The 23896-nt window shown below is 42.3% G+C and overlaps 1 protein-coding gene across 16 annotated transcripts in view; it reads left to right on the top strand.

Moving 5' to 3' along the window:
• Positions 1-23896, top strand: part of PTK2 (protein tyrosine kinase 2) — a 253622-nt gene that overhangs the window by 74267 nt on the left and 155459 nt on the right. For 15 of the 16 annotated variants that reach the window (XM_059901755.1, XM_059901758.1, XM_059901756.1 and 12 more), the window contains 2 exons: positions 11035-11261; positions 19603-19769. In XM_059901755.1, coding sequence (XP_059757738.1) covers positions 11067-11261; positions 19603-19769 — 362 coding nt within the window. In that variant the 5' untranslated portion in view covers positions 11035-11066. Of the gene's footprint in view, positions 1-11034; positions 11262-19602; positions 19770-23896 lie in introns of those variants that run through there. The other variant, XM_059901764.1, reaches the window with a different exon arrangement.

The following is a 23896-nucleotide window of genomic DNA, read 5'->3' on the forward strand; positions in this document are numbered from 1 at the left end:
TAACAGAAACCTTCTGATTGGTCTGGATGGGCTGAATAGCTGCCCAGGTGCATATCTAACATCAGTCAGGCTCTGAACCTGCCTCTACGGCTGGGCCTTGGCCTGCTTCCCTGCGGATGGAATTAAAGGCACGTTGGCTTTGCATTGACTCCCTGGAGCACTCTCACCTACACCAGAGACCTTATCTTTTGTTGGGTATAAGTTTTGATACCCATTCTCAGGATCCCAGCTTGGAACTCACCTTATATCGGAGCTCTGACCACGTCGCGAGTCTGAGCTGGACCTTTTCTTTCCTCGCCATGCCCCTGCCCCCCCAGCACTGTTTTTTTTTTTCCAGTTAATTAATTTATTTTTGGCTGCATTGGGTCTTTGTTGCTGCGCACGGGCTTTCTCTAGTTGTGGCGAGCGGGGGCTACTCTTCGTTGTGGTGCGCGGGGGCTACTCTTCCTTGTGGTGCGCAGGCTTCTCGTCATGGTGGCGTGGCTTGTTGCGGAGCACGGGCTCTAGGCGCGCAGGCTTCAGTAGTTGTGGCACGCGGGCTCATGTGGGCTCAGTAGTTGTGGCGCGCGGGCTCCAGAGCGCAGGCTCAGTACTTGTGGCTCACGGGCCCAGTTGCTCCGCGGCATGTGGGATCTTCCCGGACTAGGGCCCGAACCCATGTCCCCTGCATTGGCAGGCGGATTCTCAACCACTGCACCACCAGGGTAGTCCCCAGCGCTGTGTTCTTAGTGCACTTGTCTGTGGTGGCTTTTCTCATGAGGACCTGTTATCAACGTGTCCTGATTGCCTGTGAGAATGCCTTATACGTACACTTCTCTAATACATTGGGGGGTTGGGGGAGGTTGAATTGATAGGTGGAAAGTAAATGATATACTAAAGAAAATTATAATATAGCTTGGTAGTTTTGATGCAGGTAACCTACCAGACTAAACTTGCATAGGGTTCACGTGGTGATCTGGGTTGGGGTTGGGTAGGTTTGTGCTGGGGCTTGCACACTCCCCGTGGTGCTGTGCTGCGGGTCGGTGGCTCATCCTTGGACTGGCCAGTATCTGGTATGGAGGTGAACTCGTAGACATGCAGCTGTGTGATCTGGGGCAATCGCCTAACCTCTCAGTGCCTCGGTGTCCACTTGTGTAAATGAGGTGACTAACGGAACCTACCGTGCAGGGTTGCTGTGTGGATGAGATGAATCAGATGAGTGAGTGGAACCATCAGAGTGTCATGGCTTTCCTGCTGTTTGAAGGACTCCTCTTGAGTTATTCTTTTCCTAAATAAGCACATCTTTTTGATGCTATATGAGGTACATTTAGATATAAACTTATAAGCACTAAAGTGCTGAAGAAATTATTTAATGTAGGTTTTCTACATTGATTTTGAACACCTGCTTTGATAAATTCTATTTTAATTTATATCTTTAAATATTTAATTGTAAAATAATATTACGGAAAAATACTTTAACCATGTTTCTTTCATCTGGGGGATTTATTGATACACCTAGTAACAAAGAAGTGTTTGCGAAAGTCTATCATGATTAAGGTGTTCAGTAGTAATGAGGAGTCAGCCTGGCTCCGGGGAGATAGTCCTTAGTGTTGCCCTTCCCAGGAGACCTGTGGGGGGTTGTGTCATGTGGCCCAGGTTCACCCAGGCACGCATTCCATCCAGCCACACTGCCATCTGTCCTTTTTCATCATAGTAGCTGCTTATTGAATGACACCAGGAAAGATAGGGAAATAGCCTTCCTCCTATATGGACTCCACCCATGGCCAGTCAGCCCCAGAGAAGTTGCAGAAGTATCCATGACAAGATGTGGTAGATCCACAAGCTTTCTCCCTGAGATTCCCTGTGCAGGAGTGGAATCTGCTTTAGACAGCGTTCTTCCTTTCATTCTTTTATTCATCGTCTACATTTAGTGCTTGCTAGTGTTGTTGGGACTGCAGCAGTGAACAGTTGTGTGTGTACACGCATGCTGAGAAAATGGACTGCTGCACTGAGCTTTAGGATTTTAGGGGCAGAGAATGTTGTTAGGCTGGACTTGATGGGCTCCTTGGTGTTTAGATATACAGTGTACCTGGACTGAAAGAGTTTTTCAGAGCTTCAGTCTCACTCAGTCACAATCCAACCTGGAATATAGAGTGTCTTTCATCTTAGATTTTTATACCTGCCTAACGGAGCTAGTACCACCCACCTCTAACAGTCGTGGTGAAAATGAAATGAAATGAGATCATGTATGTTTGTGCCTTGCATGTAGAGCCACTAAGTAAGTGACAATTTAGATTATTTGTAATGAATGTTGGTACTGGCTGGACTGTTGATCTTAAAGCTGGGGTCCATGTATGAGTTTTAGGGGAAACGAACTTTGCAATCATATACAAAAATTTGTGCTTATTAGTGTTTTTGCATTTTCTGGAGGACATGTCCATGTTTTTCAATAGATTCTTAAAGACATCTGTCATCAGTATGCATACATGTGCATGTGTATGTCCATAGATCATAAATACAGTTAAGAGCTCCTTTCATAGAAGATGATAAATTAATAGTAATTTCATATTTGCAGGCATCACACATTTTACTTGTTTTGCAGAATAGCACGTGTATGTACAATTAAAAGGGCGGCAGAGGCAGAAATGCAAAAATCAAGAACAGTTGGCATTTATAAAATGTGCCATGTGAATTGCTTCTTTGCTGGATTTGTAACTGTGGCTCAGGCAATTAATTTTAGCCAGTGCGCTCTGGCATTGCGTGTTGCTTTTGGTTGATCAGTTGTTGGATAAGAGTCTTAAAGATGTGTAACTGAGGTATAGCATCCATACTGTAAAGTGCACAAATCATATGTAGCCCGCTGCAGTTTTTACTGGCACGTTCCATGTCAGTGTTTAGAGTGTTACCAGCTCCCAGCAGCCTCCCTCCTGGCCCCTTGTAGTCAGTATCCCTGAAAAAGAAACCAGACTTGATTTCTATCACCATGACTCGGTTTTGCTTGTTTTTGAATTTTGTGTGTTGTTTAGCCTATCATAACGTCTGTGAGATTCATTCGCGTTGTTGCATGTAGCACTTGCTCATCGTTTTTCATTGCTGTGTGGCTTTCCATTTAAGAATACACCACAGTTTATTTTATTGATGGCTATGTGGGTTTTTCCGGTTTTGAACTATTATGAATAACGCTGCCATGAACATTGCATGTGTCTTTTGGTGAAGATGTGCGTGTGTTTCTCTTCGGCATATACTTAAGAGTGGAATGGCTGGTAATACTGTATATATCTTTTCACCTGTAGTAGAAACAGTTTTCCAGAATGCCTGTATCACATCACACCCCCACCAGCAGTTGTATCAAAGCTCTAGGTTATTCCACATCATTGCCAACAGTTAGCATTGTTTTTAAAAATTTGGAGCCATGGAAAAATGTACTTTAAAAAAATCAATTTTAAAAATTGAGAAAATTTACCATTTTGGAGTGTGCCATTTAGTGGTTTTAATTTTACAGTTGACCTTGAACAACGCTGATCTGAACTGCGCAGGTCCACTTATACACGAAATTTTTTCAGTAAATATATTGGAAAAATTTTTTGGAGATTTGTGACAATTTGAAGAAATTCACCGACGAATTCTATAGCCTAGAAATATTGAAAAAATTAAGAAAAAGGTATGTCACAAATGCATAAAATATATGTAGATGTACATGTAACATACAACATATGTGTTAATTGTTTGTTATCGGTAAGGCTTCTAGTCAACAGTGGGCTATTATCAGTTAAGTTTTAGGGGAGTCAGAAGTTACACATGGATATTCAAGTATGCGGGGGGTTGGTGCTCCAGTCCCCGCGTTGTTCATCCCCGCGTTGTTGAGTGGGCAACTGTGTACACAAGTTTGTGCAGCCATCACCACTCTTCAACTCCATCCCCCCGAAAAGAAACCTTGTACTTGCTACCGGTCACTCCCCTGCTCCTCTCCCCTCAGCCTCTGGCAACCACTTAACCTACTTCCTGTCTCTCTGGATTTACCTGTTCCGACTGCTCATGTAAATGGAGCCATACAACATGTGGCCTTCTGTATGGCTTCTTTCACTGAGCATAATGTGTTCAAGGTTCATCCATGTTGCATCAGTAGCATTGTCAGTACTTCATTCCTTTTTATGGCTGAATACTGTTCTGTTCTATTCTATGGACGTGCCACATTTTGTTTATCCATTCTTATTACTAAATGTTGTTACTGTTCTGTTGGAATAGGGAAGATGGAAATCATTAAGCAGCATCTTTACATTTGTGTTTTAACATGACCTCTGGTTGATTGGCTCTGATTTATCAAACTTTGCCTTAGAGCACATGATGACTGTCAGGAAAGGCGGCTTCAGTTCCCTGTGGGTGAGTGTGCGTGATGTGCTGAGTTTGAATATACACAAGTAGGTTATGATACTCTGAATGCTCTTAACTTTCCGTTTGAAATACATTTATCTTATCAGCACTTTATTAATTTGGGTTTTGTAAAACAAATATGTTATATTTTGCCATTCCTGATTTCCTTAGGATTTTTTTTAAGTCTCCAAAAATTATTCACCAATGACTTTTACGGTCTCAGTGTTAATTAGAGATGTTAGAAATTAAAGTTGATGTTAAAGACTAATGTTGAATATTATCAGGAATATAACATTAAAAATTTTAGTGATACTTCCAAATAAAGTGTCTATTTACATAATTGTCATATTATCTGAAATAAAGAAAACCATATTTTCTGTGAAGATATTAGTTGAATTGTTATACAGGTGGTCCATGTTTTGTATAGTTCCAATATGCACAAATTTCAGTTTCTGTGGTTCAGTTAAAAGTACCAGTTCCTCAACAGAGTGATTGAGAGTTTGGTTACCACGTATGTGAACTATGAGTAATTGCATAAAGTACAAACCCATTTTACAAGTGACTACATAAATAACAGGTGTGAATTATAATCCGTGACCAGTCATGTCACTTCTCTCAAAGTCTCTTGGTGACTGGTCAGTGCGCATCTGTTGTTCAGTTTATACACAGACAGCAGAGTGTGTAGTTGTGTTGCCTCCTTGTTTGCCAGTGATAAATCCATGTGACATTTTACAAAAATAGCTAATCAAAGGAGGAAATTGGCCAAGGAGGATGAAATACAGAATTGAAACAAAAAGTGAAAACACTGGAAGTAAAACTGGGTGTAAGTGAAGATTTGAAAATATTGATAGTAACGTGGTAACTGTGTAACAAAGTGAGCCGGGTCGTAGGTGTGCATGGAGCTGTGGTGTGAACCAGCAACTGTAATCTCATTATTCAGCCAACGGACCAAGGAGTTGTTTCAACTTTTAAAGCCTATAGACAGACTTTGGACAGGCTGTTAATGCTACATTTGGAGATTGATCAAATGAAAAAATTCAGGCATCCTGGCAGGAAGTAACAGAGTGATAGGTGTGCAGTATGGCAGAAACTTTTACTACACTGTGGAAATAACTTTGCAAGATTCTAATTGAACGTAAATGGAGTTACAGAAAAAGTAGCCGACTCTAGGAATGTTGACTTTGCTGTTGAGCCAGACATTCTAGATGTGCAGCCAAAAGAACTTCGTAAAGGTGGTCTCATTGACATAAATGAAGAAAATAGTTGTGACAAAAAAAAGATGTCACTGAAGAAGTGACATGGCAAAAAAGTTCGCATTAGAGGAACTCTCAGAGGTATTTCATGACACTGAAAGTACAGAGGATAAAACGTAAAAGGAAGGTGACCCAAACTTAGGAAGGAATGTGACATTTTGTCAAGGCATTGAAAAGATGCTCACTCTGTATCTTTAGTTTAACAATGAGAAGAAGGCAAACACTTTTCAGATGGCTTTTGGTAGTCATTTTGTGTCTCCCACTCCCACTCGAAGCGAGAACCGCCTCTGCTCACGTTAGTTGAACATATGCTCTGTCAGTTGTCTATTGATGAAAACAAGTCACCCCAGCACTTAGTGGCTTCAGATGACACGAGTTATTCGTTGTGCTCAGACGTGCAGTCTGGGCAGGGCTCAGCAGGGACACCGCGTCTCTTCCTGTGTGGCGTTGGCTGAGGCGGCACGACTGGGAGCCAGTGGGTCTACTCCAGGTGGCTCTGCCCCAGGGCTCGGAAGTTGACGCCGCCCGTCAGCTGGAAGCTTAGCTCAGGCTGTGGTTCTTGGAGCTCAGATCTTGGGTTGCTTGAACTTCTGTACAGCGTGGTGGTCAGGTTTGTGAGTGAGCATCCCAAGAGCGCCATGGGAACCTAGGTTCCTTTCTTTCTTTTTTTGGTGTTGCCTTTTAGGACTTAGCTTAGGATGTATCTTAGCCTAGTCTGAAGCCCACCCAGATTCAAGGGGAAGGAAGGTAGACTCCGCCTCTTGAAAGGAGTATCAAAGTCACACTGGAAGAAGAGAATTGGGCAAGGAGGAGTTCGGAAAATATAAACAGCCACACATTGCTATTATAATATTAAACATTTAAGTAATTTAATGTTAGCTTCTCTGTCTAGTAAAATCACTATAGGACATTTAGGATATTCAGGTTAGATATTTTATGAGAAAATAAACCCAAATCTTGTGTAAAAGAACAAAATTAAGGAGAAAACTTTCACACTAGTCTAGTTTAAGGATTTACTTTAGGGTCATTATCAAATTCTTAAAAACTCTTCAAACCTGTTGATGTCTTAATTTTTTAAAAAATGTAGTTGTATCAATTTGCATTCTTTGTTTCTTCTCTCATATTCTGGCAAGCATCTCAAGTTTTATTAAAGGGCCGGCTTATTTCAAGCGTAATGAGGTTACCCTCCTGGTGGGATCTTAGTATGTACAGTGAATATAAACTAGGCAGCTCTGGAGTAGGATGCTCGTTTTGGTCCTTGTGCTTTTCTCCCTCTTCTGTATGTGCTGTTTTATGGAGCATTTATATCGGATTGTGGGCTGAGCCTTGGGGTCAGTGCCAAGGTTTGTCAGTACCTGTTTCCTCACACCTGCCTTGGGACTGCCCTGCCTGTCCCAAGAAGAGAAGAAGTTAGGCACTGAAGTTAGTATGTGAATGAAAGGGAGACCTGAAGCTGGAAGGTCAGCGGCCCCCACTGACAGGCCATCTGCTTTCCCGTTTCCCGTTCCAGCGCACTGGCCTCTTGGTGTACCAGGCAGCCTGGTGCCCGAGCCTGGACTCGGCCAACTGTGGCCAGCAGACTGCGGTTGGTGCTGGAACTGTTAACAGTGTAGGACAGAGTAAGGGTAGAATTTGGTGTAAGCATCTAGAAACCTCTATAGCAACTTGACAGTAATTTTATGTTCATTGACTCTGATGATAGAAGTTTCGTGCTTGGCTTTTGTAGGCTTTTATTTTGAAATTTCATTTTTCTAGAAATTCCTCTTTATTGTATTTTACAAAAGTGTTGGTCTGTGACAGGTTGGAAATTAAAACTGGTCCTTTACCGCAGATAGTTGGAAGAGTAGGGGTCTAAACCACTTAAATAAGCCAACTTTAAAAATCTTCTCATTTCCACGTCTTTGATAGTTTTTTGAAAAAGATATTCTGTAGTATGCATAAGTAGCTGATGCCTATGACTGGTTAATCTTGAAAAGTTCTAAAAAATACAACTGGCCACAGATTACAGAGGGCTACAATTACAAAATCCTATAAAAGCCTACCTCTCTGGTAAAGGAGGGGGACGGGCTTTTGTCACTTAGAGACACAGAGAGTTGGCAGCCCCAATTGTGCAGCTTTAGCCATGGGTCAAAAACAAATAGAGAACCACACAAACAACAGAGAATTCTGTTAATTGTTTGGAAACAGAATAGTCAGTGTAGCAGAGAGCAACGCTTGGGACTTTTCATTCTGTAGTGGACACCATCCCACAAACTGACTAATCCACGGTTTTGTGACCCAGATGCCAGGCTCTCAGAATCTGCAAGCCCATCATAAAGACAGACTGGAACGCCACCACCAGGGGAGTGGGTGGTGGTTAACTGACACACACACGGAACTGTCCAGAAGGGTCAAGGAGGGCTCGCTGGTGGAGATGTGGCCAGTTTGAGAATTTATAGCACAGATCGGATTTTGACACATTCTGTTTTAGGAAAACTGCTTCGCTCTGGTGGCATTACAGCAATGGTTTATCTTTTAAAGAACGTTTAGGCCTACTTTTTGAAGGTTTATGAAGGATTTTGCCATTGATTCTTAGCCACAGAGGTATATCCAGATTGTGTGTTGTTTCTGGTTTAGCTCCTCCCTTGACACGCTCACTATTATGTGTCCTGCTGACCCTTGAGCAGCGTGGGCCCCAGGGTGCCAGCCCCCTGCACGGTCGAAAATCTGCGTATAACTTGTGGTCAGCCCCGTGTGTAAGTGTTCCCCTGTATCTGCGGTCCCGCTGCTGGGGATTCAGCCAGCCAGGGATTGTGGGTACTGTAGTGTTTATTTACTGTTGAAACCGGTGTTGTTAAAGGGTCAGTCCAAACCGGTGGGCAGTTCAAACCGGTGTTGTTAAAGGGTCAACTGTAGTGATTTTCCGTCACTTCATCACTAGTATATCATTTCTTCTGACCACTCCGGAGGTGTGGTGTTTCTTTTCAGGAAGCAATTGATAATATATTTATTCATCCTTACCATCTCATTTGGGGAGCGAAAGAGATAACTAAGATGATCAGAAGTACAGTTGATTTTGTTATGATCCAGCAACCTTGCTAAATTCATTTATTAATTCCATTAGTTTATCTATAGATTCTTACAGATTTTCTTCATGCATAGTCACGTAGTCTGTGAGTAATGGCGGTTTTATTCTTTCCTTCATACGCTATGTTTTACCTCCCTGTTTTGCCGGTGGAACCTGGTTAAGACTTCTGGAACACCGTCAAATTAGGGATGGTAATGCTGGGCATTGTTGACTTAGTCCCAGTCTTGGGGGCGGGGCAGGGGGGGAGGGACTCTTTTCCGCCAGTATTAATACTTTCATTAGATTGAGGAAATATTTTCCTATTTCTGTTTTGCTAAGAGTTTTTATTATGAGTGTTTGGTAAACTTTATCAGTTGCTTTTTCTGCATATATTAAGATAACTCTGGTTCTCCTTTCTGAAAATATGGTGAATTACATTGATTGCTTTTTTAAAATTAAGACTTTATTTTTCCTAAAGCAGTTCTAAGTTCACAGCAAAATTCAGGGGAAGGTACAGAGGTTTCCCGCGTACCTCCTGCCCCGGTACATGGTACATGCACAGCCTCCGCACCGTCAGCATCCCCACCAGAGCGGTACGTGTGGTACAGCTGACGAGCCTGCAACGACACATCATAATCACCCGAAGTCCGTCCCTCCCATGGCGGTTCACTCTTGGCGTTGTACGTTCTGTGGGTTTGGACACACGTATAAGGACTCATATCCATCATTATAGTGACATACGGAGTACTTTCAGCGCCCTAGAAACCCTTTGAGGGTTTGAGTTCCTTGTTTGGCTAATAAGTTACTTGAAATACATTCCTTAATTTCCAGACAGTTGGGAATTTGCTAGTTATCTTTTTGTTGGTGTCCAGCTTAATGCTAGACACAACACAGCATACTCTCAGTAATTTTAGTCCTTTGATATTTATTGAATCTTGTGCTTTCACCTAGCACGTGGTCAATTTTAGTAACTATTTCACCTGCAAAGGTGAGTTGCTGTTGGGTGTAGTATGTTATATGTCAGTTAGATCGTTTATTCATCATGCTGTTCAGATCATCTGTATGCTGCCAAAAGGTAAGAGGGTGTATATAATCAGCTGTGCCCCTCGTCCCCTCTGTGTGTCTTCAACTTCCCTCTGCTTTTGGAGGTGCCCACTGGGCTTGGTTTCAGGACTGGTGGCTGTTGTCAAGGGACAAATAGCACCGTGTGTGTGTGTGTGTGTGTGTGTGTGTGTGTGTGTGTGTGTTAGTGCCTTTTCCTTAGCTCTTCAGGGTCTTGAATGCCCAGAATTGGCAAACGCCCTTTGGGGAAAGGCGGCTGTTGAGGACCTGTTCCTTCTCCATCTGTGTCACCTCCTAGTGTCTTGGGCTCCACACATCTGGGTTGTTTTCTAATCCGGCTTCTCTGAGTTTTCTCAGTGGGAATTGTGGTCTTGCCCAAGCTATTCCCTCACATTCAAATGGATGTCCTCCTATCACACTTTATTTATTTATTTATTTATTTTTAATTAATTTATTTATTCACCTATTTATTTTTGGCTGCGTTGGGTCTTCGTTGCTGCGCATGGGCTTTCTCTAATTGCGGCAAGCGGGGCTACTCTTCATTGCAGTGCACGGGCTTCTCCTTGCAGTGGCTTCTCTTGTTGCGGAGCACGGGCTCTAGGCGCACGGGCTTCAGTAGTTGTGGCTCGCGGGCTCAGTAGTTGTGGCTCACGGGCTCTAGAGCGCAGGCTCAGTAGTTGTGGCGCACGGGCTTAGTTGCTCCGCGGCATGTGGGATCTTCCTGGACCAAGGCTCGAACCTGTGTCCCGTGCATTGGCAGGTGGGTTCTTAACCACAGAGCCACCAGGGGAGTCCCCTATCACACTTTAAAGAACTTAGTCATATGTGCTTTTTGGTTTTGTTTTGTTTTCAGTTGTGACTGAATTTTCAGTGTATGAAGAAAGAACTTGTATTTCACATAAAAGTTTTCAAAAGTAGGCAGCAAAATTAACATATTTGGCTCTCCAGTGAGATTTTCTCACAAATTTAAAGGCTGTGATTTAAAAGGAGGGTGGTGTTAAGTTATGTTGTTTACAGATAACACAGTGATTTTTGATGGAGCTGAGATAGGGTTCCTGGCCTTTTAATAATTTGTTTAACCAGTATTTATTATTCTTCTGTGAATCAGGTACTGCTCTGGGTCTGGGGGTGGCAGGGGGTAGGGGATGGAATACAGTGATTATCTTGGTAGATTAGGTCCCATTTCTCCTCAGGCTCAACTTCTGCATATAACAAAATAGGGAGAGAATAAAGAACAGTGTTGTTATGTCAGTATCAACAAAACACATTTTAATCAGTAGATTTCAAATATTGTACACTGAAAATTTTTTTTTCCTTTTACAGAATATGACAGATACCTAGCATCTAGCAGAATAATGGCAGCTGCTTACCTTGACCCAAACTTGAATCACACACCGAATTCAAGTACCAAGACTCACCTGGGTACCGGTGTGGAACGTTCCCCTGGGGCCATGGAGCGAGTGTTGAAGGTCTTTCATTATTTTGAAAGCAACAGTGAGCCAACCACTTGGGCCAGTATTATCAGGCATGGAGATGCTACTGACGTCAGGGTAAGTACATTGTCCTAGGACACATCCTCAGTGTATATGTAGGTTAGATGTTAACGGCACATACCAAAAAAAGGCGGAGTAATAATTTTTATTCCCATATTTCAGAGATGTTAACTTTTCTCTATAGCATTTATTGAGTTAACATGTGACGGACCAGAGTTTTGATTTGCGTAACATTTCTTAGAAAAACAGTTAACTGCATCATATTATTCATGTAATGCCATTGACTTGTTTTTCTCTCCTGTTTTTAAAAACATTCTTTGAAATATACAAGGAAACAAAGGAATTAAAATAGTCTCTAATACTGTTGAAATAAATTATTTTCTAGAAAGTGTAATTTTGAAGGTATTTGCATGACTCCAGGTAGGATAGATTCTTTAAAAAAATATATGTATATCTTCTATATACCAGACACTTGGCAAGGTCCTGGGGATATTAAAGGTCCTGGTCATACAGCTTCCAGTCTGTTGTGGGCGAGATGCCCATGGCCTTAATTGCAGTGCGGTGCAGGCAGTGCTTCCCGGGGTGTTGCAGATGACGAGGGCCGGCAGGGGTGTCACTGCGTGTGACTGTGAGAGGTGGCTGGACACACTTTCCTCTGGGTGTTGATGAGAGTGAACGGTAAAGAATTGTGAGGGGAGCACAGTGTAGGCAGAGGTTGCTGAGAGTGAGGAGTGAGCACCACGATCTCAGAAAACTGAGTTCAAAATGTAAATTTTCAGGATGTTTACTTTGGTCAGGTGTTGAAGAAACCCCTCCTCCTTCCTGCTCTTTCACTTAGTCCCTATTCATCTTTAAGGAGGACAAGTGTCCAGAGAGTAGGACCATCAGATAGATGTATCTCCCCTGCTTTCAGTAATAAAGAAACAAAGTAATTTGTACTCTTTGACTTGTATGCCTTAACTGTTTTTAAGTATAATAAAGGGATTGGTAGAATTTAGATTTAAGGCTACATACTACATATGCATTATATATAATATTCTGTTACCTCTGTGATACTGTAATAGTGACTATTCAAACGGACTAATTATTAAAAGGAGAATCATTCACTTAGGATTGAAACGTGTCAGTATCTATCCATGTGCTACACTTGAAATATAGTAGTCTCTTTTTACAAGTTTTCTGTGAAGCTTGCTGGCTTTTTCTAGTTTTTCTATAGTTCTGTTTTATATTTAACCTTATAAACACAGTCACTGGAGAGAAACCTTGTAAAGGTAACGTTTATGGGAAGGCTGTTAGGGTATGTTCTAGTTTTTATAAATTTCGGATACAATGAGAGAGGAAATTCTTTAAATCATTGCATCAACCTTAATAAGCTTAAGAGTATTTGTGCAGGAGGGGAGCCTTTCAAAGATTATGAATTTGACAAGACATTAGCAAATGTTCAGAATTTATTATATCAGAAATTTCACCTGGGAAGGACTCCGTGACAGATGTGCCATGGTTTTAGTATCATAGGTACTGCACATGAGAGGAATCATACCACGAAGAGAACCAGTGATCACTGACACACATCTGCCTTTAGCCAATGTTAAAATCTTACCAGACATCAGAACATTCATATTGTGAAGAAAAATTTAAACCAGATACAAATACATAAGTTATGAGAACATATTTGTTAAACGTTTATGAAGATCAATATGAGCAAATCTGTGTGGCCAAAGAGCAAGTTGTTTTATTTCACAGTAATTGATAAATGTTTGAAAATTAGCAAGTCTTAGCAGTTGATGATTGATTTTACAACATGAGGCAGAGAAACCTCTATTGGCATTGCTTGACCCCAGCCCTCTCCTGGAATAGCATGAAATCAACATAGTACTGGGTCACTGTGATGGCAGGTGGGTATTATTCATAACCCACTTCCTTCTACTGCTGTAACATTTGAAAATGCAGTATTTTCATGTAACTTAATTAATGGGTGGATCTAAAAATCAACCATTTTCTGAAAGGAAGTAGCTTATTGTTATCCAGAGTTGATGAATAATTAGATTGAGTCTCAGACTCTGTTGCTGCACTGCCCGATGTGGTAGCCGTGTGCAACTGCTGAATACTTGAATGTAGCTAGTCTGAATTGATGTTTTGTAAGTGTAAAAATACAACTGGATTTCAGAGATTTAGTATGAAAAAGAATGTAAAATCTCATCAGTAATTTGTTATAATTTTGTTCTTGGCATGCTAGGTTAAAGAAAATATATCATTAAAATTGAATTCACCTGTTTCGTTTTACACTTTTTTAAAGTGACTGCTAGAAATTTTAAAACAACATATGTAGCTTGCGTTATATTTCTGCTGGACAGCGGTGCTCTATAGAAAGTAATTATCTGAGAGACTGCTTGACGCAGAAGAACCAGACCTTTGGAGGAGTTGAAAGGTTTATTTTCACCAGGAAAAATCTGGATTCTTGTTATAATTCATTACAGAGGTTTTATTTCTCATGCTTTAATAGATTTCACTCCTATTACATATTTGTGCTAATTGTACATTAATTGTATAGAGGATGCTGAAAGGATTCACAGGACTCCACTGGGAATAGGTAGAGTATGTACAGCAGCAGTAGGAAAACGGTACTCATTGAAGAGCTTTGGACATCTCAGGCATAGGCCTCGTGGCCTTGGATGCTCTCAGCCGTCACCGGCCATGTGTGCAGCACCCAGGTGTGAGGAGGGCTAAGGCCTCTTTATGGTGGGATCTGTGAGATGGGCACAGAGGCACGTTCCATCTCCGTAGCCAGCCTTGCCCTGTGTAACTGCCCAGGTGCCACCAAAATCAGGTGCAAGTTGCAAATCCAGTTATGATTACTAAACAGTGGTGCAGGCTAGTTGTGTCCTGCCCCAAATAACCAGTAGCCAGCCCATGGTCGCAAACATCACTTATCTTGGCCATAGCTGAGTGTCAGTACCATGCTTCAGGCAGCTCTGGAGATAAGTGTGGGGTCAGTGCAGAAGAGCCAAGATTAACCCATAGTGGACAATGCTGAATAAGATTTGTCGTCTAGAAACATTGTAGTGATACTTCAGAATAATAAGGGTATAGAGAAGATCCAGATTCTACCAGAGAAGTCTCTTACTTAGGAAAAAGAACAACATTTACATCAGACTTTAATCTGCGATGCTGGATGCAGGATAACATTGGAGCAGTGTCCTCAGAGGCTCTGGGGAACAGCTTGTACCTCTGGAGTCTACACCAAATACATTATCAATCACAAAAACATTGAGTGAAGGTATCTGTAGAGAAATAAGGAGGTAGGAAGTTCGTACCATAGGCTCTCTTTGCAACCACAGCTAGATGACATCACAGAGCATGAAGAAGCGTGGACCCAGAGGGAAGTACTGTGTGGGGTGCGAGAGGCTGGCTCCCTTGCTGCCCTCGTGCGTCTTCAGAGGCCCTTAAAGCCGTGGCCGTGGTCTCATGCCGTGCTCTGCCTGGTCCACAACTTACCCCGTGCTGATTTGTTTCGTTTTCAGTTTCAGACCTAATGCCGCCCAGCTGCACCTGTCCCTCTCTTCTCTGTCTTTGCCTTTCTTTCTCCAAAAGAACCATCAGCGCTTCAGAGGAAGGGTCTCCCCTTCTTTTAGTTAAGTGGGGCCCTTGGCATCATCTTTTACTCCTTTTGCTTAGACCCTGCGTCCAGTACATTATCTAATCCTGTCCGCGTCGTCCTCAGAGTGTACCTGGAATCCCCCACCTCCTAGGACCTCAACTGCACACCTTTCTCGGAGCCACGTGGTCTCCTAACTGACATCACAACCCAGCAGCCAGAACGTTCCTGTTAACATGAGAGCCAGAGCGCATCACTCCTCCACTCGGAACCTTCCAATGCCTTCCTCTATTTGGAGTGAATATTCAAGTCCTTCAGGAGCCCCTAGCCCATTCCTCTCCCCATCTTGCCCTGTGACCTTCCATCCTACCGGTCACCCACTTTTACGTTCTGCTTCCTGAACCATTTCTCTAACATGCTGGTCTTCTAATCAGTAATTTGCTCAAAACCCCCAGTAGCTCCCCATTTCTCTCAGAGAAAAGCCACATTCCCCCAGTAGCCCACAAGGACCCTACAGGGCCTGGCTCCTTGTTACCCATCCTGAGCTTCCAGCAAGCAGCACACCCTTACTGATGCCTTTGTTTTAGCCCAGTGATACCCATTTCAGACTTGTGATCTACACAACTGGAAGGTCACACATTTGTGTTATTCTGAGCCCCTAAGTTTGTGGTCATTTGTTACAGTAGCAATGAGAAACTAAGAGTGACTATAGATCGTCGAGACAAAAGTGCATGCTTTGTCTTGAGGACTGTTAGGAGGGCCCCTCGTCTGCTGCTGAACCAAGAGCAGGAGGTGATGCCCTGGCTGTTGGAGAGCAGGACTGGATTTCCGCATCTTGTTTTGGTAACTGAATGACGCTAGGCTCCCACCTCTACAGGTGCGATCAGAGAAGGATGGTAGGAACCCATTGATTCCTAAATGTAAGGAGTATCTGAAAGAGAGCACGCTGAGAATAACAACCCCTGGACAGGATAAAAGACAAATCAATTCTTAGGAGGAAGTAAAGAGACGAACAGTGTTAAGAACAATACGTGTGACCTCAGATACCTCCTCTTGTGATAAATGGAGAAATGTTGCAAACTGCTTGTGAGGCGATAGCTAAAAATATGAAATGTCCATTATCGTCTTGTCCCCTGCCTTACCTTCCCCACAGTTGAATTACTCTCCTGCATGCATTCATTATCATGTCCTCCTCCTGCTCAACTCTGAGACTTCTCAGGGTCAGAATCGCATCTCATCGTCATTGGGTCGCTAGCACCAGGCGTGCAGCGGGCCTGTACGTGGTTGCTGAACAGTTGAGGGGTGCACATTCACGAGTGAATGGATGTGAAGGACGCGGCCGTATGAGTGCTCTCCACCGGGGAGAAGGTCACTTCTTTTCAAAGCGCTGTCTAAAAGATAAGTGGCCAGGTTGAACCGAGCAAAGTCATAGCAAGAACTCTCAGAAACAAACACAATTACAGCCTCATCTCACTAGTCAGCAATCAGGGAAACGTAAATTATAACAGCAACCCCCGCCCCTGCCCCGCCCCAGTTTGGTCCATCACATTGATAAACGTTTTAAGATTGATTTCATCCATTATTGGTATGAGATGAGGGACAGTCTGTCACATTATGTGTCAAGGGTAATCGGTATAGTTTTGTTGGTGCACAGTTTGGCTGTACTTACCAAAATGTCATATTTTAAGTAGCTCTTGACCCAGCACGTCTGTTTCTCAGCAGTGCCTGTACGTATGTATGACGACAGGCTAGAAGGATGCTCCTCGCAGGATTACTTGCATTTCCACTTCCCTTTCCCCCAAAACAAGGAAACAGAAAAGAAAATAACTATCTCCCAGTAGTAAAATGGCTGAATTGCTATGTTCCTGATGAAATACAAGCACGATGCAGACACTGGCTTCTTTTATTTCCAAGTTTGAGAAGAATCCTTTACCGTGAATATCTAACATGAGAATTTAATCAGGAAAAGTGTATATTTCTAAGGCCTGGGCTGTGATATAAATGAATAAAAGGAGTTTTCACAGTAGTTAAGTGTTGCTTTGTGTATTGTAGGACTAGATTGTCATGAGCCTTTAAAGCCAGGATGAGAAATTTAAATTTAATTTGGATACCATCAGTGGCATATTATGAACCCTTGTCCTCTTAGCTCCCTAGAGACAGTCCCTTTTCTAAATGTACATATTCCGAAATAATATACACATATACTAACGTGTGTGTGTGTGTGTTATATGGAAATGGTAATGTTTCCATATGGTAGCGTTGAGTTTGCATTTCTCACTAAAAATTTAGTTCTCAAAGTTATTTGTTCAGTTATTCAGAACCAAATAGTTGGTTCTCAGAATTATCAGTACTTTTTACTGAGTACTTATGTACATTTAGCATCAAATATTTGAGCACCTTGTCCACTCATAATCTTGGCTGCTATCCAGACTAAGTCCGAAGTGGCATTTATGAGAGTATTAGAGAATGAGACTGGGACGGAACTCAGTATGGAGGCATCATGGAAAAGCAAAAAGTGAAATAAAAGGGAATGCCTGTGTTTATTGCTTAATTGTTCAGTGGAGAGTGAAATTGCAACCTGGTTTAGGCACCAGGTCCTACAGTTTGGGGACTCTGGTTACGCAAACCCAGACTTGACCTTATTCCTGTGTCTTCTGGCAGTGCGATCAAGGCAACTGACTAAAATTCTGTCTATTCCACAAGACCTCAAGACTAGGAACCTGCCTTCCCCCTAATCATCACCATGTTTTTGGACTAAGCCCCTCTCATTGATACTGCTTCTCTGCAGGTGGGCTCCTGTGTGTGCCCGTGAGTCAGAGGACATGAGGGTCACCTGTGCTGTGCGAGGGGTCATCAGGGCAGGCACCCAGCGAAGATGGGGTTTCTCCCGGGGTGTTGATGGCAAATACAAGTATAACGAATGGTTGTGCCCTGCCTTACACTCTACATCTGGGCATGGAGGGGTAGGTAGACAGACCAAGACACAAAGATCGGGGGGTGATGTGGAATCGAGGGGAGATGAGCAGGATAACTAGAGCCTGTGTGCTCTCAGGAGTGAGCTGGCAGAGCGGGGGCGAGAGACAAAGGCGCTTTTGTGGGAGTTTGAAAGAGGCGCCAGCGCCTGTCCTTTGCAGCTCAGGGATTTGGATGTTGGCAAGGAGAAGCTGCACAAGTCGCCTTTCAGAGAATTAGCAGAAAAAGATGGCCCTTCCTGTAGGCAGATCCTGCACCCCAGAGCACAAGATTTGCAGGCGAGCTTGGGGCTGGATCTGGGCTCCCACTGTCCGCTGGCAGGATGCCCTTGGGTGGTGTTCAGCCTGCACTGCCATTCACAGCGGCCCTGTCAGATATTCAGGCCTTGAATCCAGAAGCCAGAAAAAACGTTTTATGCTCATCCCAGGTCCCACCCCAATCCCCCCCGCCCCCCACCCCGCCCCGGAGTTCTGTAGGCTGCAGACATGCCTCCTGTCCCAGTAAGAGTTCATCTTCTTCCTGCAGCTGTTGTCAGCTCTTCCAGCCGGGTTCTTTTTCATGCTTTCTCTCTGGTGCCACGTTTGCTCCCTCCCCCCATCCTTCCTCTGCCGCTCTCCTGGGCTTGATGCACAGCCTTGTCCCGGGGATTGAGGAGTCAGGAAGGGTGGTCGGCATGTGCAGGTACAGGAGTGCGGCACACGTCCTGCCCGTGGTGTGGACTCGCTGGTCCTTGACAGTTTTTGAATATAGTACATGTTATTATTTATCTGTTCTTACGGGTAGGGCTGGGGACATCCTTAGTTGTATTATCAACAGCATTGTGCCATAATAAATACTAGTGTGTGCAGAACTTTTAAGATGTGTCTTACATTATAAGTTATATGTTAGCTTCAGTTAATTGCTAATCTTTAAAAACCAATGATGTTTTTCTCTAGTAGATAGTTCTGATTTTCCATGATAGACATTTTCATGTTAATGTCAGAATCATTAAAAAAAAAACCTTATTAATGTCCTAAAATATTGAGAAGATAGCAATGGATGGTGATTAGCACCTGCTCACGTAAGGGTGGCAGATGGTCTCCATCGTATTCCCGAGGTGTCTTCCACGTGTGCTACCCATTTACAGACATAGACGCACGACTTACACATCTCTGTGGGCACAGGGCAAGAATCAGTGCTAATTAACACTTTCTTTTCCACAGCCCCAGGGTAAACGCCGCCTTCTCTAGGGAGCCTTCCCCGATGCCCTCCTTCAAAGGTCACCTTCATCTCCTCTGAACTCATGGGGCACACGTGTTAGAAAAGTTGGGTTGGGGGCTATTGTGAATTGCTGCATGTTAACCTCTAGAGAGCGCAGAGCAGGTGGCTAGGCCTAACTTTAAGTAGCTTTTCATATGTCATCAGTACTATCAGAAACATGGCCTTAATTGTATGTTCCTAAATGTGTGTTTTTAAAAAATGATATTAAGGTTGCAGCCTGTTCTCAACAATATCGTTGGTTCAGAAAGTATAACCTTCCACAGGTCTCATTCTTAGGAAGCCACCTGAGGTGTGGCCGTGTGCTTTGATGAGTTGGGGTGACGCAGAGGTGGAGCTGCAGAAATCAATAAAGAAAGGGGAAGTGCCTCTTTTTGTGGTTTTTAAAAAACTTTGTTCATAAAAGTACTTTTTGTGAAAAAAGATTTCTAAGTAAAATTAAGTGATTTATTTAAATTGATACTCTTTTACCAAAGATTTCTGATAATTAACTAAAAGAAATGAACATTGCATTAATTTTTAGCATGCAGTTTTTTGTTTATAACAGTCGTTTTTGTGGGGGGTATGTTTTAGGGCATCATTCAGAAGATAGTGGACAGTCACAAAGTAAAGCACGTGGCCTGCTATGGATTTCGCCTCAGTCACCTGCGGTCAGAGGAGGTTCACTGGCTCCATTTGGATATGGGTGTCTCCAATGTGAGGGAGAAGTATGAACTTGCACACCCACCAGAGGAGTGGAAGTAAGATTACAAACCTACTTTGGGGTGACTCGAACTTGATTTGTTTTGCATATTAGAGACACGCACAAGAGGATGATTATCTATGCTTAATTTTCGCACTGATTGTCATTGGGACTCCTGTATAAATAGAGGTGGCCGGTAATTATTAACTAGTGATCTCTTCTACACTTCTGTGTAGTCCGTCTTGGGGCCCCACTGACTTGGACTTGCTCGAGCCGTCTGACTGATCTCATTCTTTTGTGATGCCCTTTCGCTCCTCACACTTCTCTTGTCAGTGCTGCTCTGTCCAGCCTCTGCTCTGAGGAGGGCTCAAGCCCTGGTACTTGTACTTCCTGTTCTGCTGGCACCCTTTCGTGCAGCAGGATTCCCTGTGCCTGAGGAGACCACACCCAATTACCTTATTAATGGGCTGCAGAGCTCGCTTTATTGTGCCCAGTACAGTAATCCACAGCCCACTGAAGAGAGTCAGCGTCTCTTGGATGTTCACACATAACATTGAAATTAGGAAGTAATCTCTTAGTGAGTCATACTGACCTTAATGAAACTAAAACCATTCAAGGTCAGTTAAAAGAATTCCCTATAAATTGTCCTTTTCCTGGTTCTCTCCTAATAATTTTTTTCACGTTTAAGTAAACCAAGATGTTTGTAGGAAATTATACATCTAAAAACACGTTTGAGAGAAGTATAACTTATAGAACGGGATTCTTCCACAGTGGTTCCCGTTTTTATAGATAATGCTGCAGAGGTAAAGATGGTTATAGAGTGAAGAGAGCATTCAAATGTCATTAACTTTCAGTTCAAGGATCTAACTTGAGAAGATTAGAAAGATTAAAAAGAAAAACAAACATGTTTAGGTGAGTAAATCTTTAGTTGAATAAAATCTTGACCCAATTACGGTTTATCAAAGAAATATAGTTGTATTTTCAAATTTATCAAATAGCTGGAACCGAGCTAACAAAATAGTCCGTGAGAGTATAGTTTGGTTGCTTTTCATCACTGGCTAGCAAAGATTTGACTTCCATCTATTTGGTCAATTAATTAAATAAGTGTTTAAAAACTAAGAATATCTAAAAGTTACTTGAAAATACCTCTAGGTATTTTTAATCAACACAACTTTGTTACCTTCTGTGTTTATGCAGACATGTCAGAGGCAGCCTTCATTATAGCAATAGTTTTAGTGCTCAGTAAAGTGTTGAATGTAGATCCCTGTGTATACAAGCTTTGCTTTTGTTCTTTTAAGCCAACTTATTTTACCTAATTTCAAGTAAAATTGAGTAGGCTATTTTTTTTAGTGGAGCCTGGATCCTCAAAAGTAAGGAAGATTTGGCTGACCCTCTTCAAGTGAAGGGTGATGAAGGTGCTACTGCTAGTACTGGTGAAGATGATGGCATTGATGTATTGTCACCATCGAGTGGCTCTTAGAGCCAGGCACTGTGCCAGCTGTGTGCTATTTGTGATTTATATATTTGTAAACTGTATATTTCATTTACCCAAACCCTAGGAGGTAAAGACTTGCTATCCTTATTTTACAGATGAAAACAGAGGCACAACAAAATTGATTTAAGCTGCATCCACATAGATAGTTTGTGACACAGTTTTGATTTGGGTTTAGCTATCTGACTTCACAGTATGGGCTTTTAAAATCAACATGCCTGTCTCCATGGGAATAATGGGATCTTCAAAACTCTGAGAGTGTAGCTAGGCTTATAAGATGAGTGAAGGCGAATGGATCGTCGGTAGAGGCGATGAGAGAAGAAAATGCGATCAGAGATACCACTGATACGTGCGTGGTGTCGTCCAGAGTGTGAGGGTTAGTACAGATTGTTCTAAAGTGTCAGTGGGGAACAGCAGGCTGTTAAATAACCAAGCAGGTTTGAAAAAGAACAAAACAGAAGTTCTGGAAATCATTGGATAGATAAAGCAGCAGATTAGACATAGCTGAAAACTTAGTAAACAAGAAGGTAGATCTGAGAAAATTTGCCCAAAACGTAGCACAGAGATGAACAGATGGAAATTATGAAAGCAGGTTTATGTAACATGGAGAATGAGAAGGTCAACCCTTTTCTAGCAGGAACTCTGAAGAAGAGAATAAAAAGAATGAGGAAGAGGAAATAATCTGAAGAGAAAATAGCTGAGAACTTTCTAGAATCAGTGAGTGACATGCGTCCTTAAATGCAGGATTAACAAAAAAATCTCAAACAGGGCGAATAAAACTAAATGCATACTTTGGCAAATTATAGTAAAATAGTGTTGTACAAAAGAAGAAGAGAGGATGTTAAAAGCAAGCAGAGAAAAATTCAGACTTCTTACAGCACGATTGATGCCAAGACAATGGAGGGATTGTACGTTCAAAGTGGTGGGAAAATGTAACTGGCAGCCTCTATTTGTTTGCACAGTTAAATTCCCTTAAGAACAGATATCGGCTAAATACGAGGGTAACAGCTCAAACATTAGAAATATAACTTAAATACAAGGATAACAGCTCAAACATTAGAAATATAACTTAAACCGTAGTTGGGTAAGTAGGTATTAGAGAAACGTAGGGATCAAAAAGAAGGAAAGAGATAGAGAAAAGGCATGGGAAACAGGATAAATAGAAATCACAAATAAGATGCAGGTATACTAACGGTGAATGGTCATAGGTTATCAGAGTGTGATTAAAAAATAAATTCTAGCTCTCTGCTATTTATAGGCTGTATCCAAAACAGTGATGTTCAGACATTTTTCTTTGACTTACAGGGAGAAATGTGTTTTGCCTTGAGATTTAGTGCACGTGTACCTGTTTGTGCATCTCAGAGCTGTTTGTAAATAACGGGCCTACGTATTCCATGAAACATACTCAGCCTTATTATTTACACTGAAGTCTAAGGGTTTTCTCTTCAATGTCATTCTGTTTTGTTCTACTTAAGTAAAATAAATTAATAAATAAATAGTAAAAAGAATTTTCCTACCTACTAATGAGTCCTGATTTTCAATTTGAATAAATCTCACATAAAACATGAGTACAAGTATACCAGACAAATAATAACCAGGAAAAAAAAGACAGATTAGTATTATGCTATTAGTATCCTGTGCAAAAAATTTTCAGGCCAACAAGAATTATTATGGATGTAGAGGGCAACTACATAACAGTAAAAGGCTCATTTCACCAAGAATTTAATAAGTATAGAAATAGATATAACTCTTAAACTTATAAATTCCTAGACATTCCTCAAAATGTATAAAGCAAAACTAGTATTAAAGGAATAAAACTTACCTTTCCTAATAATTAAAAGGAAGAGCGCAAACAGTAGTAAGTAAACACTGGTTTTAAAATTATGTATCTAACTACTTTTTCTAATGTAGAAATATAGGATCCTGCACGCAACAGTATATTGAGCAATTTAAAAACACATCTCTGCATGATTTACGGTTCGGGCTTCCCTGGTGGCGCAGTGGTTGAGAATCCACCTGCCAGTGCAGGGGACCCGGGTTCAAGCCCTGGTCCGGAAAGATCCCACATGCCGCAGAGCAGCTAAGCCCGTGCGCTGCAACTACTGAGCCTGTGCTCTAGAGCCAGCGAGCCACAACTACTGATCTCACATGCCACAACTGCTGAGCCTGCGCACATGGAGCCCCTGCTCCGCAACAAGAGAAGCCACCACAATGAGAAGCCCGTGTGCCGCAACGAAGAGTAGCCCCCACTCGCCGCAACCAGAGAAAAGCCTGCGTGCAGCAACAAAGACCCAACGCAGCCAGAAACAATAAATAAATAAAATAAAATAATAAAATAAACAAATTTATTTTAAAAAAACAATAATAATTTATGGTGCAAAGGAAAAGGCCCAGCCTGCTGAGGGCCCGGCTTTGATGGGGTCTGTCCCTTGGCCGTCCAGTCCACTCTCTGCGGTAGCTCACGGCCGCAGTCACGTCCTCCTGTCCACATGCAGCTGGCCCTCAGCACCCGCAGGTTCCCTGCTTCCGCAGCCATGGATTCAACCAACCGCTGATACAGAATTCTGGGGGGGGGAAATTCCAGAAAGTTCCAAAAAGCAAAACTTGAATTTGCTGTGCCAGCATCTATTTACATAGCACTTGCCTTGTATAAGGTACTACTATAAGTAATCTAGCGATGCTTTCAAGTATAC

This window comes from Balaenoptera ricei, chromosome 17 (genome assembly GCF_028023285.1).
Source record: "Balaenoptera ricei isolate mBalRic1 chromosome 17, mBalRic1.hap2, whole genome shotgun sequence".
Lineage (NCBI taxonomy): Eukaryota > Metazoa > Chordata > Mammalia > Artiodactyla > Balaenopteridae > Balaenoptera > Balaenoptera ricei.